The sequence below is a fragment of the Paralichthys olivaceus genome, chromosome 9, assembly GCF_024713975.1.
Source record: "Paralichthys olivaceus isolate ysfri-2021 chromosome 9, ASM2471397v2, whole genome shotgun sequence".
Taxonomy (NCBI): Eukaryota; Metazoa; Chordata; class Actinopteri; order Pleuronectiformes; family Paralichthyidae; genus Paralichthys; species Paralichthys olivaceus.
This window is the reverse complement of record NC_091101.1, coordinates 19,763,591-19,782,315: the sequence shown is the minus strand read 5'-3', so window position 1 is coordinate 19,782,315 and position 18,725 is coordinate 19,763,591. Positions and strand designations below refer to the sequence as shown.

At 40.8% G+C, this 18,725-nt stretch overlaps 1 protein-coding gene across 2 annotated transcripts in view; it reads right to left on the bottom strand.

Moving 5' to 3' along the window:
• Nucleotides 1-18,041, bottom strand: part of glra4a (glycine receptor, alpha 4a) — a 39,845-nt gene extending 21,804 nt beyond the window's left edge. The window contains exon 1 of one of the 2 annotated variants that reach the window (XM_020087006.2): nt 17,481-18,041. In XM_020087006.2, coding sequence (XP_019942565.1) covers nt 17,481-17,548 — 68 coding nt within the window. In that variant the 5' untranslated portion in view covers nt 17,549-18,041. The remainder of the gene's footprint in view (nt 1-17,480) is intronic. The other variant, XM_020087089.2, reaches the window with a different exon arrangement.
• Between the last annotated feature and the right edge of the window lie 684 nt (nt 18,042-18,725).

Sequence of the window (18,725 nt, the reverse complement as noted above, 5' to 3'; positions counted from 1 at the left end):
CTTCTGTCTGTCACACGATGGTTAACAAGGGGTTTTATTTGGCTTTTTAAAAGTTTAAAGTTCAGACAAAGCTGAAACATGATTGTGTACAGACTTTAAAGTATTACAACGGGAGTGTTGGTTATAAAAGTGCTACAGTTAAACTCACCATAACAACTGCTCGGGAGTGATTTAGTATCTTTGGAATTTTAGTAGCCTATGCCAGCTAGTGTTACTGCACATCTTTAGAGCTTTTATGAGCGTTTTTATCACTTTGAATTCTCGATTCTTTCTGAGTAGACATTAAAAACGAGGCTCTAATCTTTTGCATATATTGGCATGGAAGGTAATTTAAGATTCAAACATTCAGTAATTTTCTGTATGGAGTTTGTGAGGCAGTTATTCATCATCCTGTGCTCCCGTAAACTCAAACTGGTATAGGCTCGACAGCTACGGGGGGGAAACAGTGTTACAACAAACCTGTCTGCACCGTGCTGTCAGCAGATCAATCACAGGAAACCACTGTATGTGCAAATAATCTGAGGAGCTTGTCAGTTGTTGATTACCGTTCCACCCCATCTGGCCTCGAACAAAAATTTCACACAGCCATTTATTTGTGTGTACACATGACCAGCGATTCGAGAAAACAACATGTCATCATTTTCTGCAAACAGGGATGCACAGACCAGTGTTGGCCATGGTTGCCTTGTTCTGTTTTGTAATTTTTCTCAAGAAAATGTTTTCTGTAATTCATCTTTATAAGGTCTGCAGTTTCAGTTCAGATATACGGACGCAAAGTGGGTAAATGGCTCATTTACAGGCTTTCATAATATCTACAAATAATGTGGAGCAACAGAACTGGAGAAATGGTACATGATTCATGTAAGGGACATATAACCTGACATAGCTAGAAAAGAAGCTGTGGCTGTCATAAACTATGTAGTCCATAAATCTCAAATGTATGAGGACACAAATGGACCAGGGAGAGCGAGGTTTGCAAGAAACCCACATTTGTTTTCACTGTTTCCTCATATTGTCTTGCAATCTCAGTCCACTATATATTTTGAATGCATGTCTGCAAATGATACACACAAAACTGGCTGATTGGTTTTCACAATATGAAGCATTTTTGTCATCTTGTTTATTTTCAAATTTGGGAGTAACCGATCAAAATCTCTTGTAATTAGATGGGAACTTGCCCATGGAGTGCAAACCTATTCTTTTTAATTGCTTTACCATTAGGGAGCCGGTGATCAGAAAAGCTCATCATTTCACAGTGTGGCTTTTCCCTGGTTTCCAATAAGGGAGCACTGGGGGACATCTACATCATCAGACATCCATGCATGAGCATACTAACTTTTCAGTTGCATTAGCATAATCGGGAAGAGCGCAAAACTGTCTCTCTGCACCTGTTGGAACACGTCCCTCTAATGTCCCACTTATCAATTGCCCTTGACATCCACTTGAGCCTTACGCATTGGTCTCATAGAAGAGCTCTCACTGTGAAGTTAGCAGTCAACTCAACTTTCAAATTTAACTACACGATCTAACTCATGTCAAAGACAAGGTGCTTCACAGTAAAATAATGACGTGTCTTTGTCTTAAATGACCTGTTTAGCCCTTGTCACACCACTGTATATGACGGCCTATGGCTACTGCTGTCCCCTTTTGATCAATAGACTCATCGAGGAATTGGATTCGGAGCACACTGCAATTCACCCTTGCACTTTCATCTTAAACAGCGTGACCACTGCCACTCCTGCACAGTGACACCTCTAGTTATGGAAACACAGATGCAGACTGTTTCCTACAGTTAAAAGCTTCTTGTTGAGGCTGACATTGACATTTGGGTCTAAAGGATCAGGCTGAGAACACAACTTGAGATAAACATGGAAGCCAAAATGGATGCACGCAGAAGGTTACGAGATGCAAACTGACACGCTACATACAACACAGAGTTTCTGTATGTCAACAGTGAGCCAGATTTTAGTAGGACTGACCTGAAATGAGAAACTGTGCAGATTAAGGATTCAGAGTACAGAGGTCCCATTTGCAAGGCAGATTTCTAGAAAGTGTTCAACTGGGTTTACGATATCATGGGAGAAACCTACAGGGCACACATGCATATTCTATGTAGATAAAATGGAAGATGGATGTATTTGAAATTACTTGTGAGTTTCACAGACAGTTCATTATTTTCTTATGACATGTATCTGTGGAGCACAATCTGTCACTATGCAAGAGAGGTAGAGAAGCAAAGGACTGTACATTTTCACACCATTACCTTCATATATATATTGTCTTAAGTTATGTGAGAAGATGAGCTACCTTTTTATCTTTTTAAAAAAATAATGGATAAATGTGGCAAGTCCTCTATTTTTGATATTTTTCACTTAAACCAATGAAAAGGACAAAACAAAAAATGCACTTATCTGAGTATTTTCAATTGCAGTATGTAAAGCTGTTTTTTGGGCAAAAAGGCAGTATTGTAAAATAGATGGACACTAGAGCTTGTTATTCAAACAGCAATAAAGAATGCATTTGCTAGAAACTATCCAGCTCGATAGTGAGTGCATTAGTACCAGAATTACTGGACAACAAAATGTATTAGTGCTAACAATTTATTGACATCAGACATCAGAGAAATGTTCAATATCACCAGAAACCTTTAAAACAACTCTGGATTTGTTTAGGCATGTGAAAAGAATAGGTATACATAATAAATGTAGTGTATGCTACATCGCTTCAGTAACCATCATTATTTCATATGCCTCCGCCGAGTATGTTTGGAGAGAAGGGGTTTTACAGCTGAAGGAAAAAATATGGTTGGAGGATTTTGTGTACTTTATACAGCGGCAGAGGATTCATTCCCACTTGATATTGTGCTGTTTACAGACTTGCTTTCAGTTCTATTCCTACTTCTTCTGAATTATCTCTGTTCTCCACAGTGTTATCTTTTGATCTCTTGTTTTGTAGTAAAGCATAATTAGCTCGGCCATGAGCCAGTGCTAATTGTAGAATGCACTTCTTGTTAAAGTATATTTAGCCGGCTCAGTGCAGACCCTGGGTTTAGTGATTTAGATTAATCCATGTTAACCCGCAGTAGATCACAACTCTGCACTATCGCTCATGCATACTAATTTGTATTGCAATCTTTAATCTTGTGGGAGTAAAGCTTGACATCTCTGGAGGACGCAGCAGATATCATCCTTCCAGGCTTGTGCCACAGTAATGGCGAGGGCACAATGAACTGTGGCTTGATGACAGATCTGCTCATGATGGCCTGTTTCTATTACACTGAATTTCGAATACTACCCCAGGCCTTTCCCATGCAGCCTTAAGTTATCTTTAGCACTCTCAATAAATTGGACACTAGTGATATAGTGAATATTTGTGTAAAATATACGACCATTTGCTCTGTGATTCATTCTTTAATCAGCTTGATTTCTGAACACTGCGTGATTAATACTCAAGAAAACAACACTACACTCTCTCAACCCGAGCATGGTATCTGGCAACTGTTGTTTTGAGCGCGAGTAAGAAGTTTCTATGGGCAGGACCATTGTTGCATTGAAAGAATGAATGTAAACATGCTGTCTGTGTATCGATCAATAGATCCATCTTTCCCATCTGTCTTCCAGTTGTCAGATGTGTCACTATTATAACGCTGGTTGATAACGGTTGTTAGTTTATATTGTTTGTCTTTGTAATAATGATGGTTGGCTGCTGATGACGTAGCAAGTGGTGTCCCAATTCCTAGGGGAAGATTTAACCCTCCCCCTTGTGGTTCAGTTTGGAGGGCGACACTCCCAGCTAAGGGCACTTCATATGTAGGGGCAGGGCCAAGGGAGAGGAATTGGGACAGGGCCTTAGTCCTCCAAAGGATGTGGCCCCTGAATTTGGACACAATTAAAAACTAGCGCAGGGAATCCATATGTGGCAACAAGAATTTTTATAACTACTTGGCTGAATACTTGGGAGAGTGGCTCTTCTTTGAGTCATTTTTTTCCCTGTTAAAGTGCCGCTGTTATTACATTACACATGGTATCAAATGTATATTCTTGGTTTGAAACCTACAGTCATCATTGACATTTGAATCAGTGGTGACTCAAACAAGGTTGTTTAATCTAAAGCCCCCTTTCAGACTGGCCACTAGCATTAGACTTTGTTGGAAGAATTTGTTTTTAATCGTACAGTATATGAAATGCTTCCAACAGTGCCGGTTTAAATGGCAATCTAAGTGATAAACCTGAGGAACTGACCTCCCCCCAAAGCAAGATGAATCTACCATGAAGCAGCCTCAGACCCACCCATCCTCCAGATATCTCTCCGTTCCTCTGCATTCAGGCCACCTTGTCTTTGATCTGATATCAGGGTGGATTGCCTCCTGTCAGTCTCTGTGAAACAGAGTCAGCAGGACTGTTCTGACTGCAGCTTTATTCCACCAGATATGTTTTTAGTTGGTTTTGTAGTTTGTGTAAAGCAGTAAAATAATTGTCCACTTTGTACAGCACATCTAGATTCATGCAAATACAACGCGGCCTTTATATGCATGTTTACACATCTGTTTATCATCTGCGCATTCAACACTTCTTGTTGTTTTGTTTTTTTAAGCAATCAAAGCTGATTTATGCCTGTATGCCAATTTGTGCCATCATTATGAGCCTTGCTGTAAACTGAATATTTGTGTTCACATGCAGGGGGTATAAAATAATGATCAAAGCAGGGTAATGAAATGCTGTGGATAGGGAAGCAAGATTGGATTTTTTTTCCATTGCAACCAAACTGGACTGGTAATTGCATGACATAATGAAGCGTATGTGTATGTGCATCTTCATCATCTTCTAAAAAGAGGGCTGTGTGTATGCCTCCACATGTTGGGCTCTGCATCCCTGCACATCCCACCCTTCCTTCTGTAGTCTTTAAGGCCTCTGGGAAAATCTCTACAGCTGGATTCCTACAGAAGTAGACTACAGTCTTAACAGAGCGCAGAGAACATGTAATTAGAGGACTGCTTAGCTGTGATGATTAATGTCTTCCATTTGCTATGTGCAAGCATATGAATATAGATCGAGCCGTCAGCGACCATCAGTATCCATCAGTATGCTCATTTCCAGTTGCCATAATCTTTTTCTTGTATTTGCTAACTGCTTTAAGCTGCTTACATGATGGTGTTTTCCCAGCTATATATGGCATATAAGGAATTAGCCGTTGCTGAGTCCTCTGCAATTCTGACTTTTTTCCCCTGGCTACATGGTTGTCAACTGCTAACTGTTGCTCCTTATAGAGGAAGTAAGATCTGGTGGCTTTCTCATTTGCCTCAGGGGCAGTAGCATCACAGAGCACCACAGCAGTTAATGCATTGTAAGAGAGACATGAGAAATCCAAGGGCTGACGGGTGCGTCAATGTGTGCCTGGCCCCAGTTACGGTCCACCTGTGTCTTAACCAAAATATAAAAGCATCTTTTTCTGTCAGTCTGCACAGTGAAGTGAGGACTCAGCCCAGAAGGACGAGGTAAAGCAGACTGACATACAGACACAAGTTTCCTCAAAAACACACTACACATCCACACACACACACACACACACAAAGTCAGTCACTGCACTCTACCTGACCCATATTTTGAACCTTACAGCTAGGAGGAAGGAAGTTGTAGGCATAGCCCTTGGCCTGTTTCGCTTGATCAAACCTCTGGCTAGAAACAACAACATCATGACAGAGCCTGCATGGAGCTTAGTCTACCAGGGATTTTCTGAATCATACCCCTAAAGGAAGCAACCTAACAACAATGCTTTGTGAAATACTACTTTCTCGTTTCACTTATGCTGCTGATGGAGAATTTCACTGTGTGTGTTTGAGGACATTTAAGGTTATTGTTTTGGGACATCCTTGTCCACTAACAGATGTGTACTGGAAAATTCTATACGGATGGACATGGACAAGCTCTGTTTTCTGTTTCCCACTGTGAAAATCTCCTGCTGCTTTTCTGATTGTCTCTTCTAGAAGTCAAATGAATAATGGCTAACTGTCAGCTCTAAGGAGAAAACATATAACACATATTTAACAAACTGCAAACAAATATTAAAGAGTAAAAGTTAGTTTATACATTTTGGGTGAGACAACCATAAGACACAACAATGTCAGATCCTTTGTTAGAGAGCATTTAAGAGTTGGTGTGGAAATACAGGCGTCTTTGTGAGTTGCTTTGCCTCGACAAAGGGACAAATAGCTGCTTTTGCCTCTTATTTAAGGTTGTAAACAGGCAAAACTTAAACACAGTACCAATCAAACAAACCAAGAAGACAAAACATCAGAGAATAAAACAGGAACTAAACATGAACTAACAGCAATGCAAACCGTACAGATGCACTTTGGAAGAGAGTATGAAAAACTTTGTTTTCATCTGTCCTCGTGTATGGCACCAGTCAAAATACTCCACATTACATGGTGTCAGTTAGTGTAGTTCAGACACTGTAACACAAAGCTGACCGTTAAGCGTCCTTATGTTTTCTGTCTCCGATTAAAGAAACCCTAAGCTGAGAAAGACACTGGCTCTGTGAGATATCCTCAGAGGCTCAAGTCCAAGAGACAACTCAGGCACAGCTCCATTTGCTTTGTGCACTTTTTCCAGGATGATGTCTTGTTCACAAGAGCCTCTCGGGGTGCTGGACATGCATAGCATGTCTTGCGGTTTTTCCAAAGAACAAAGGCATATGGTTATGGTAATCCTTCAGCCTGTTAAGGAGAAACAAGTTCAGACAGTCTGCAAACTAATCCTGTTTGACATACACTGATGTGCTTTCTCTCTGTCTTCCTTTCAGGTGGATTTAATTACTCCATTGTATACAAATCCTTCCTGGATTTGCTGGTATTGAAATTGTTTTTGGTTGTTGTCATACTCACAACACTGCAGACATGTGTCACAAAGATTAAAGAAAATTTCTAAAATGTGTCAGGATCAGCGAGTTGAACAAATGACAACAGCATAACCCAGAGCCATCAACAGAGTCCATGACACGCTTATCGAGCGTAGCACCCATTTATTGAAAAGCGCACATTTCTCATCCGATGACGAGAGCCACCGCATTTGACACATTATTCCAGGAAACAATGTGGGCATCTTGTGGGAACACTCAGACAAATGGATGGAGTCTCAGTGGTCAGGCACCAAGGTGAATACATTTTCAGACTCAGATTGTGTCTGTTCAACATGATAAAAGAGATGTCCCCTGCCCTGCTATGGATGTTTAGAAAGCTCCGAACCTAATGTGTGGCCTGAGATAACCATGAACAAAGTATGTCCGTGCGTAACTAACAGGGTGTGTCAAAGTATAAAATCATAGCCCGGACATCCAAGTCGTGTCCTCCAAAGAGCCATAATGCAATGTCCATTCTTTTTGATCGCAGTGTCACCAAATCTTCACTCAATGTCAATGTGACTTCCGGTTTAAAGTGATTAAGACTTAGATATTAGCAGGCTCACCTTGAAATGACCATTTCACCCGTTTGACCGAGCAAAGACTAAGAGTAAATTTTACAGCCTCGTAACAACTGAAGCCTCTTTTAATGGTTAACAGCCACTAGGTCGTATTAACTATCATGTATTTTTTACATGGCAGTGACAAACATTCGCTATATGGAAATTCAAACAAAAAAAACTATACGGGCTCCTAACAGGTGCAATGGCAAATCAAAGAGTGGTGCCAAGAAAACATCAGTCTTTTATCGTTGTAAAATCAATTGCATGCTTTACAGCCTGTCTTTGAATCACTTTGATGGAGAAAAGTAGAAACTAGTGTCTAGATTCACAAATGAGCTGCAGAATTAATTAATTATACAATTGAGCTCAGCCTGATTTGAACCCATGCATCCATAATCAGAATGTTAGTCTGGTTTGGGCCTAAAATATAAATATTAACCATCAAATATTACTGTAAATAAATAGAAGTGGTAGTCAATATGATGATTATCAGCCTAGACACATAACTTCACACCGATCTGTCCTTTCAGCAGTAGACAAATGTCTGCCAGGACATTGATTGAATCAAGAAAAGGGGGAAGGTTAATTAAAGGCTCAGACTCTAATAGACTTGCATGCTTTGTGATAAATAGACTATTATTTCAGAAACTATACATCCACTGCTCAACATCCCACACTGGTTATATTTAAATATTTAGTATCCCATCTTTCTCCCCTTTAATTAGTAGAAGTACTACACCCTCACATACACTTACCTACAGACTTCCTACAGTCTGCATTGTGTGGTCTGGAAATGAAGCTCAGTGCCTGTTAATTTGGTTTAACGGTATGTTTAATGATATCAATTTAAATTTTCCAAAATGAGACTCACTCACAGTATCTCCTCCTCCGTTCTAGACAGATCAGTAAAATAATAAGCGTGAGGAGCTTGAATATCCAAACTTTGACATCTAAAATAGAAGTTTTCTCACCAGGAGTTCTCCTGGTTGCAAACTGCAATTATTTGTGGAAAACAAATCCTTGAAAGAGAGACAGTCAAAGTTTCATCCTTTCAAAACCAGCCTCTCTATGTGCTGTGCACCAACACAATCCAAAATACCCTTTGGCTCAGCAGCAACACATTTCAGAGCTTAAGCTGTTGTGTTGTACTCTTATGAAAAACTTGGCTCAGCTATTGTCATTGACAGCTCTTGTTTTTTTTTAGCACACTATGATATCATTAGAGTTATATACTGCACCTCACTTGTCAAGGACAACTAGTCATATCACTAATGTGAGGAGAAAAGTGACTGCCAGTGCTGCAGAGGTCAGGGGGGAGGGAATTTGTGGAAGTACATGATCTGGAGTGTTTTACCCTTGAATCAGCTTAACACTGTGTAAAAGAGACCTGCAGCCCACTAATGACAAACAGAACACTTACATCACAAAATGTCAGATGATGGAGACCTACAGTGTTCGGCCAACAGAACAAAACTTATTTTAGAACCTTGAAGGCCCTCTAAGATCTCTTGCTGTGAGAACATGGAAAACTACATGTTGCTAAAGTAAACTTTAAATTTCACAGCCTCATGAACAAACGCATTTTCTTTTTTATTTCCAAAAGGTGAGTGAATAAGACCCTGTTGAGGCCTGGTATTAACATTTGTCCTGAATGATCTGAACCGAAGTGGTTGACACTCAGTACATCTTACGGACATCTGGGACGCATGTGGCCACATTCTCTCGGCTCTGTGAACCCAAATCCGTCCTGAGCCACATAAGAAGGACCAGCTACTGCTGGCATCCTCTGACCCACCATTGTTTCACCATAACTCAAAAGTTTTTACCTTCCTTAGTGATCCTACGTTTGTTTGTGGCCACAATATCAAGAGTGAATTCAATTTTTGAAAAGTGTAAAATCTTATTCCATAGCAGAGCTGCACACATCACATTGATTTTCTCATTTTCTCTCTTTCTCTCTCTTGCTCACACCGATACACAACACATTGACAGATACATCTGTAAAATAGGAAAAAAATCGACATCATTTGTTCTTTGCGAACAGAATTGACACTTGTGTTCTTGCTTATCGAGCGGGGGCAGGGATATCTGACCTCAAGTGGTCACATGAGACACATTCTAATGCCAGGTGTAAACAGATGTTACATGGACTCTAATCAGGCAGTATGGTTCACTCATTCAGTGTGTAGAGGAATTACACAGGTTCCTGCTTTGAATCCCAACCAACCCCCTCACTGCCACTGCGTTATCGGACGAACGCAGATGTAATCCCACCTCAACGACCCCCCCGACCCCCTTTACCACTCTCGACAAATTCAGCTCCGCTGGTAATGTGTGACCTCGGCTGGAGTAATATGGGGGATTAAGGGATATTGCTTCTGTTGTTTTGGATTTTATTTTATAGCAGATTTTTTTTTGGATACATTCCTATAAGAAGAACATAGAGATTTCTTTAGTCAGTGAACTGTTGCTTTACAAACATAGGAAATACTCATCAATGACTGCAATTTTTAGCTCAAGCCATGAAATATGTTAATTCTTTTCCACATTTTCTCTATTTCCTGAATCTAAATTTCAGTAACTCCCCCTGCATCCTCTCACATACTGAACTGTACCTCACATAACTACAATCCAACTGGCAGATTCAATCTAATGGTTTGGGCTGAGGTGTAAATTTCACTTTGAGTTACTGTGTGTAATAAGCCCCTCCACTGTTGGCTTTAGCCTGCACTGTTTGGCTGATAAGTTATAGGCCTGTGTAATTACACATTGATCCCAGGGTGGTCAGTCTAAATGCTCCAGTTAATAAGAGTTTGATTCCATTACAAACCAGATCTTCAGTTTGACTCTGCAAAACACAGCCTCTTTTCCACCAAGCATTTATTGTGAGGTTTTATTTTTATCTTTTTGTTTGTGGATGGGACTTCACCATCTCCCTGAGCGAGAAGTGTAATCAGCATGGACTGTTTGGTCAGATATAACGACATGATGGAGGGTTTTATAATGGGCCCCCACTTCATGCTCCTAATTGCATAGAACATAATGACCTACAGTGGTGAACCTCAGAGCCAAAGTGCTGCTCCAGTCAATAAGTGGCCATTTTAATCTGGCAGGACCAGAGAAGAAGAGTGGAGGGATCCACTTGATTGCATTACTCTGCCACTGTGTCACATACTTCGTTACTAACTCACATTGTGTGCTGCGCTGTTCTGATGCACAGAATGAAACATTTTGAATCTTGTTTAGTTTTTGCTGTGGTTTTAAATCTACAGTGAATCCATCTGAATACTATACTTCCACAGCGCCTCCACCCCAGCTACCTATCTGGTATCTCTTTTAGGTTCCGAGAAATTACATTTGATTAAAATTTTACGATAGAATGTGATTAAATGTCTTTATATATTCAAAGTCTGAGTAAAGTTTGACCACTTTCAGTGATTAATTGGTTTGTTAGTCTACATGTGACTTGTTATTATTGTAAATTGTAATTTCATACATTCTTTAAACTGCTGGCACAGTGTTGCAGATGTTGCTTTACAGGAAGAATGCTCTTGGTTTGAATCTGGGGTCTCTCTCCACCATTTGCATATTCGCTCTGTGGTTAATATTGTTTTAACTGCACTTGCATTTTTGCAGGTTTGTGGCCACAAGGCATTCATTTAACTTGATGGTTTTTTTCACCCCTGCCATCACTTTTTAGCATTTGAAGTAGGAAGCATAAGGATAGATCTGATCGTATTTGGTCCTCTGTGAACGCACAGCTGAAAGGTTTTGGTGGTTCCCTCCATGACCAACGGACAATGATGCATTTTAATGCTCTCCCAGCTTAACAATAGCTGGCCACATATCTGAAGAGATCAGATTTTACTCTGAGCTGACGTGCATCAGTTACACTTCATGATGGATTTAATATTCGGCAGCTCGGGTGGCTGCAGAGGCATTTCATGCACACGTGGTTTAATGCGGGAAAAGGAAATGACAGGGAGAGACAGCATTTCTCTAAAACTATTTGTAAGACGACATTGATTATAGCTTTTAAACTCATGGTGAGATTCTCGCTAATAGAAAATGTAATAGAGATAAAGCACCATCTTTTTCCTGGGGCATCAGGGTCTCAGTGAAAATTACAGTGTTAAGATGTGGCAGAGGAGATTGTAATGCACATTTCATACAGGAGAAATGGGGAAAGGTCGCATGTGGTTTGATTGAAATGGGCTGAGAACCATCAGTCACGTCTCTCAGCTGCGGGTGTCAGCCTAACACTGAAGGTGCTGGCTGACTGCTGGAGACCATCAGTAAGCTGTCACCTCCACCACATATCCAAACACAGATTTAATGTCAACCGAAGCAATGGGCACGTCTGTGTCAGTCTCCGCTCTCTTGTCGGGGGATTTTAGATTAGACCGTGTGACCAAGTTGAGCTCACCGACTCCTTTTTATTAAAAGTTGCTCAGAATCTTTGGCTCAATGTGAGTGGTGCAGGGACTTTTTCCTCTGGCTGCCAGGACACAATATTAAACTAGTTGTAGAAAAACCTAATTCTGACATTCCTCTGTGAACCAGCAGAATAAATAATGACTTGTTTTGAAGTTGTTATCAAACAAGCTACAATTAAATCCTCAACATGTCCTCACGGGAGCTTAAAGTGTATCGGTGCAGAAGTATAAACTCTTTTCTTCATCTTCTGAAGGTTTTCCTCTGCATCCCTATATTTGATATTTCATAGTTAAGCACATCACTACTGTTCGCGGTGGCACTGGCTGTGGAGAGCAAACCATCTGTTCGACTCCTGTCTCCTGCCTGGCTTTCATTTTTTAGTTATTAACTCACGTAAACATCCCATCTGTCCTCTTTTCACGCTTCCTTTTTTGTCAGCGCTCCTCCAGTTTGTGCATCAGCTAAACGTGTGGGGATTTCCTGTGTTTTCAGAGAGGATGAGAGAACCCCCGAAGTGTCTGTGACACTCGAACTCAAGGTTAAATAGTTTTTTCATTACCACTGGTGTGCACAGTTTACCTTTTGAAAAAGATTTACAAGAGAAGCCCTGTCCGTGAGCTCCAGCCACTTCTTTATTTTTTACTAACTTTCTATTTCATTTCAATATAAACGGGGATGAATATGTATTTCTCCACTAGCTTCATCCTGAATGAAAATCAACTCCAGGGTGGAACTGGCATTTTCTCTCCCATGTTTTTCCGTGCACATGATTTTGGCAAACCACATCAGCTCCTTGTGGGTTTGCGAAACGTTTAAAGTGAAGACACAGGATAATTGCGGTCCTCTTCATTCCACTGTTTACTAGCCTCCAGATATTACTTTACTGTTGCAGATACTTCTACACCAGCTGGGACCACCATCAGAATTTCATTAAAAACTACCATGGAAAGATTGTGTCCTCGTCCAACAAATGAGCTTTTGAAGTTTGGATTCATGTTTACTTTGTTCTGAGAATTCCCACAATCAACGCTGGTCCCTGCTGTTTAACAGCCACTTCGCTTTCTTCTTCTATTGTTTAATGCTGTCTCCGCTTCCTGGAAGTGGTCCAACCGACTGTGGTCCAAAGAAACTTTCAAACCTGCTATTTTGGTTTGGACTTTATTGAAAAGTCAGATCAGGAGGTAAAACCCTTTTCGAGCTGTCAGCCAACAAGCTCACTAACTCAGGTGCTAGTAGGTCACTGAGTTCACACAGGTTACTCTAAAGATATTTGCACAATTGACTGGTGCAAACCAGTCTTCATCACTTTATACTCTGTGGAGCCAAATGAAAGTGGACGGTGCAACACAGCTAACAAGCTATAAGATGATGCTACATTTTTGGTCTCTCTATTCAATCAGAGCTCGACTGTTAGCAATTGGTCAATAGTGTGAATTTCAGATGAGTTGAACTGAAACTAAAACATTTGCATGGATTTACTTCAGTGCACATCAGATCATAGACTGAATTGACTGGTCTGATTTAGCTGTTTTAAACCCTTTAGACACTTTGGAAAAGCAATTCTAGGCAGTTGTTCATCTTTAGTACAACGTAGCTTTAAACTGCCGCCATCCTTTGCACATCTGTCATCATTTGAGGAGTTCTGCTGCTTTATGTTTCCCGTTAAAAGTTGCAACCTTTTGGCCACCAGGGCTTAAATGAGAAGTTTGTTCAGGAATAATAAAAGTTCACTGTGCTCAAGGACAGTCGTCCTTAGAGACCTCATTTGGTACAAAATGTTATCACCTATTGCTCTTCACACTGACCAGACCCACTCCCAAAGTGTCTTCCCCTCTCGCCCTTCACACTCGCTGACTGGCAATTTTTTAAAAACTGTGCAGTCACTGGATAGAGACTCAAACTGGGAGCTAAATTTAAGTTATGATATACCACTGATATAAAGCAGCTGATCTGGGATATGAATGGATCACTTTATATGGCTCATCATGTTTTACCTACTTTCATTGAAAAGAAGATGCACTAAATGTTCCCAAACATCAGGTTTACAACTGAAAACTGGTAAACAAGATATTTGGAATCTAAATGTATGATTTCTGAGCCTCAACCACAACTTTTCAAATATCTGCTTTACTAAATGATTAATAAATTAAACCTTATTGAAGCACAAATAGAAATATCTCAGTATTTTAGACACAGTCTTAACTGGGCCAGTTATCCATACAAGAGACTTGCCCCCAATCATCAAAATTGAGCCAGAGACATAAATCTTGAATTCCTAATTGGGGTGGACTGTTTTTTAAAAATGTGAGATATACAGATGACCAGGGGACACACATACACATTTATACAATTTGTGTGTCCACTGTGAATTTACTGTTCACAGTTCACTGCACGTTTGAGAGTTTTAGGTTTATGTTGTATTAATAACATCCAGTTACTTCCAAGTATCCGAGTGAGTTCAGTTTTTAAGCTCTCCTTGGGAGAATAATGTCCTTATAGGGATAGTGCCGCCCCAAATTAAATTCACTTCTTATCTACTCACCACTGTGCTGATGGAGGGGTGGGTGAGGTGTTTGAGTCCACAAAACACTTTTGGAGTTTCTGGGGTAAACAGTGTTGCAGCTAAATCCAAAACAGTTGAAGTAAATGGGGATCACTTCTTCAACGTGATACAAACAACAGTAAATAAAACTGTATAAAATGTCTCCATACTGCTCCTGTAGTTTCATCAAGTCTGTAAGCCTCGACATTCAGATTCAACTTGAAACAGCCTCATTTGCTCCATGTTTTCAGCCTAAATGTCCCCTGTGATCCTCCTCCTAGTTCACAATACTCACAAGCTCTCCAAAAGTGTTTTGTGGACTCAAACACTTCGCCCACCCCTCCATTAGCACAGTGGTGAGTAGATAATGAGTGATTTTTTTCATTTTTAAGACAACGTACCAGAAATAAAACCAATCTTTCACAAGTCTGAAGTGATTTGACCATCTCATGTCTTCAGCATTAAATTAAAAGTGTAATGGATTGAGTGAACGCTTGGATTGGTTTGGTCAAATTTAAATTTATGTATATTCAATACAAGACATCGAAGGAAACTCCAAAAAACCTTTTGCTGCAAATGCTCATGTGTCATACTAACAAGGCCGTTCACATCAACATTATTGGACCTTTTTTAGAGCAGAATAAATCGCAGGTGTAACTTAGGTCTTAAGGTCTGCTGGCATCAGTCCACAGGATTATTGGCTCGCTCTGGCTCTGTGTTGAATGGATTTGGTTTTTACCTGATAAGACACTGAATTGAAGCAGATGAATTTTGTGGTGGGTGCAGTGGATCTGCAGCAGCATGGACGCAAACTGTGACGTGCAGTCTTGCAGTGCACGGATCATGCCTCCATGTCATTCCAACACATTGACAACATGTACAATTTCCTCCACAGCTGCTTTTTTAGTTGAGTGTTAAAGTGAGAACCATTATGTTGTTGCCCTCAACTGACTGAGCCTGCAGGTGTGAACTTAACCAACAGACACATTCACATAAAAATGACTTGAAATTTAGCATTTTAAAAATTAAGACTTATTCAGAGGAATTAAAAAATTGCATTTTGTAACAAACATGTTTAAATTAACAAATTTAACCTGACTAAAACTTAGGTAACGTCTCAGCAAATGTATTAATTGATACGCAACCCCTACATTTAAGAGATAAGTTAAGATATATTCTAGATCCACCAACAATTCTGTAGCTATCAAACATTAATTGACAATTTAGTTTTTTTATTTTTCCATCGTGAAAGAACTCTGCTGAGAAACAAGTGGCAGAATAGGTTCAGGCAAACAGACAGATTCAGGGCTTCCTTTCAAGCTGACATTCAAGTCGAAAAGACCTGCAGCGTTGCAACAATACAAGACATGACACACACACACACACACACACACACACACACTCCACACAGCTCTCTTAACCCCTCAGCCTCACCCTCTCAGACTATGATATGAACTTTGTTATTTATTACAGCCCTCCTTCCTGTTCTTCATGACAATCATCCAGTGTGAAATCGCACCGATCCAGTTTGTGGACTATTTCACGTGACAATCCCCCCCCCCAAACTCATCTCCTCATTCCTATCTGAACCATTTCTCTCCATCTTGCAGCCCAGTCCTCCAGTTTACTAATCTCCCCCGCCACCTCCAGCTAAATGAATCACTCTCGCATTTCTCTTTGTCACAGTTTGCTCCATTCCCATTTCCATCCCCCACCCCTCCATCTCTCCCCCTTCTCCTCACCACAAACCCCTATCAGGTTCTGCCCGTCTTTTACACCTGCCCTCCTCGATCCCTTCCTCTTTGCCATACCCTCCTCCCTCTCTCATTCCCTCCGTACATGGCAGGAAAAGAGGCTGGTAGGAGGGCATATAATTTCCTCAGAGGTGGTGCTCTCCAGGCTAAGAGCTGCTCCCATTTGCCCCTGGGTTCACAGAGTCACGGCTCTGTTCCACTCCAGGATTATGCAGATCCCAATTCCCACCCGCTCACACCTGAGGTTGGCAGGGCATGAAATAAGGAAAGTGTTCACTGCAAATAAAAGTTTTTGCCACCAGTGGAGGAGAGAGGACAGCAGCAAGGGTATGTGGGATTAGGGAGGACAGGAGAAAGAGGAGCTGGGTTGTAGTCTCAGTGAGGGCATGAGGGAGGGGAGAGTGACATGAGGTGTGTGTGTGTGTGTGTGTGGTACAAACCATAAGAGGAGGACAGGAGGATCAGAGGGAGGTGTTTTTGTTTCACTGAATACACACTGACTGGAGCCAAATCTACTCCAAATGAATCGGCACACTTTATTTCTTGCTCTGACTGGAAAAATGAGCCCAAATGTTTAGCATGCATGGAGTCGTTCAGGTTCAAGTGTCAGTGAGAAACCAACGGGTTGTTTCCCCCTTGAGCCCTTTGTTCACATGTTGTTAGAAAACACTTAATCATCAGATGAATATCCCATCATACACTGGAATCTTAGATTAGATTTAAAAAGCCACCAAAGCAACCCTGGAAATCAAGTAGGAGTTCCACAGGTAGTTCGCAATCAGGACACGTTTCAATAAGACAATAATGTCTGATGGTTTTTTTCAACTAGCCATGTTACTCATTTGTATTTGACACCAGTTTAAACACTGCAACCATGATATAGAAATTGTGATTTGCAGAGTTGGCGTCCAAAGATCAGAGTTCTGTGCGTAAATCTGTGCGTAAAAATGAACTGGGTTGTTTTGTGAAACCGTGCGCACCTCGTTTCACATGCACCGCTTTATAATCGGATATGTGTCGCTTTTCCCCATTTAATAATATATAATTAAAGGTTTTCTTTAATTATTATTTGTCTGAAACCTCAATTGTTTCCTTCGCGACAACATTAAGACGTTTCCCGAACAATGCGTAATAAGTTCAAAGAAAAAAAGGTCTACAAAATGCCAGATGTGGTGTGAACAGCCAGTTGTGAATGAAAAGTTAATGCAAAGCAGTTGCACGAGAAGAGAAAAAACAACTCGCAGTAGGAAAAAGGCGATAATAATAAAGGCTGGTGCGCCTCCTCACCTGATAAAGCCTCCTTGGAAAAAGCAGAAAGACAAGACATACAGAATCCGAACGACCTGTGGGAGCATCCTCTGGCTAAAAAAAAAACCTCTCCTCAGTCCCTTTGAATAAACTTGCAGAAAAATAATTTCGGCAATCAGCAAATCCACTGAGCGACTCGCGAGTGTGTGTTGGAGGAGGAAGGCATCGTCTCTCTCAGTGATCCAGGCTCGTCTTTAGGGAAACTTCTCCCCCTCCCACCAAGTCCAGAGGGTTGCACATAGACATCCACACAGCGGGCTCCCTGCTGCAGGCAGCTGGACACCGCTGCGCACTCACTCACTCACTCACTCACTGTGTTGTGTTGCACAGGAGGGTCGGGTTGCATGACATTGTGTTGATGTTGTATTTTTTTAAAGTGAGGTTTCTCCTGCTTCTTGTGCCTCGCGCGATCCCTCGTTCCAAACAAATGAAGATTTAAAGGAACAGCAGCTTTTGTGTTTGGTTCCTCGTGTGTAATTGGCCTTAATTGTCCTGTAGGGAGCAGTGGCTGCAGAGGATGAGCTGAATGACACTGTTGAACACAGGCTGCTTGATGACCAGAGACACTGATAAGAAATCCCAGTCAGGATAAGTTGGGGGAGGAGGAGGTGTCTTGAAGGCTGAAGTGTGTTGGAGACATAATGGAATTAGTCACCATATAGTCCACTGTGTAGTGAGTTGTAGTGAACTATCTAGTCCCCTTTGAGGACAGCAATGTGGGTACTTTGCCCTTATGTCATGTCCCCACCCATTTTAGTGGGAAATGTATAACTGATTTGATTGGCAGCAAATAAGAATTCAGAGGTTTTTGCTCATTTTACATCATACAATAAGAAAACTGTATTTGTTTCAGGTATTTGAAGCTATGTGAAGCTGTTTATTCTTTGTTCATATGTTCATAAAAGCAACATGGAGGCAAATTTTGGCAAGGCTTAAGTTAGCAGTTAGGCTAGATACCAAGCATGGCAATACTTGAAAAATAAACATTAATAAAATGTACTAGTTAGAAACCATGGATGTGTATAAGAATGGATATAGACTGATGACGGCACTAATGAAGTGTTTGATTTACACTCTAATGACCAGCAGAGGGCGACTCCACTGGTTGCAAAATAGTTTTTTATTGAATTGAAGTCTACTTCTCACTCTATTTAAAACAACCTTTTCACACAGAGTTATTTTATACAGCACAATGTTCTTTTTGTAAATTTAGGTCTCATGTTA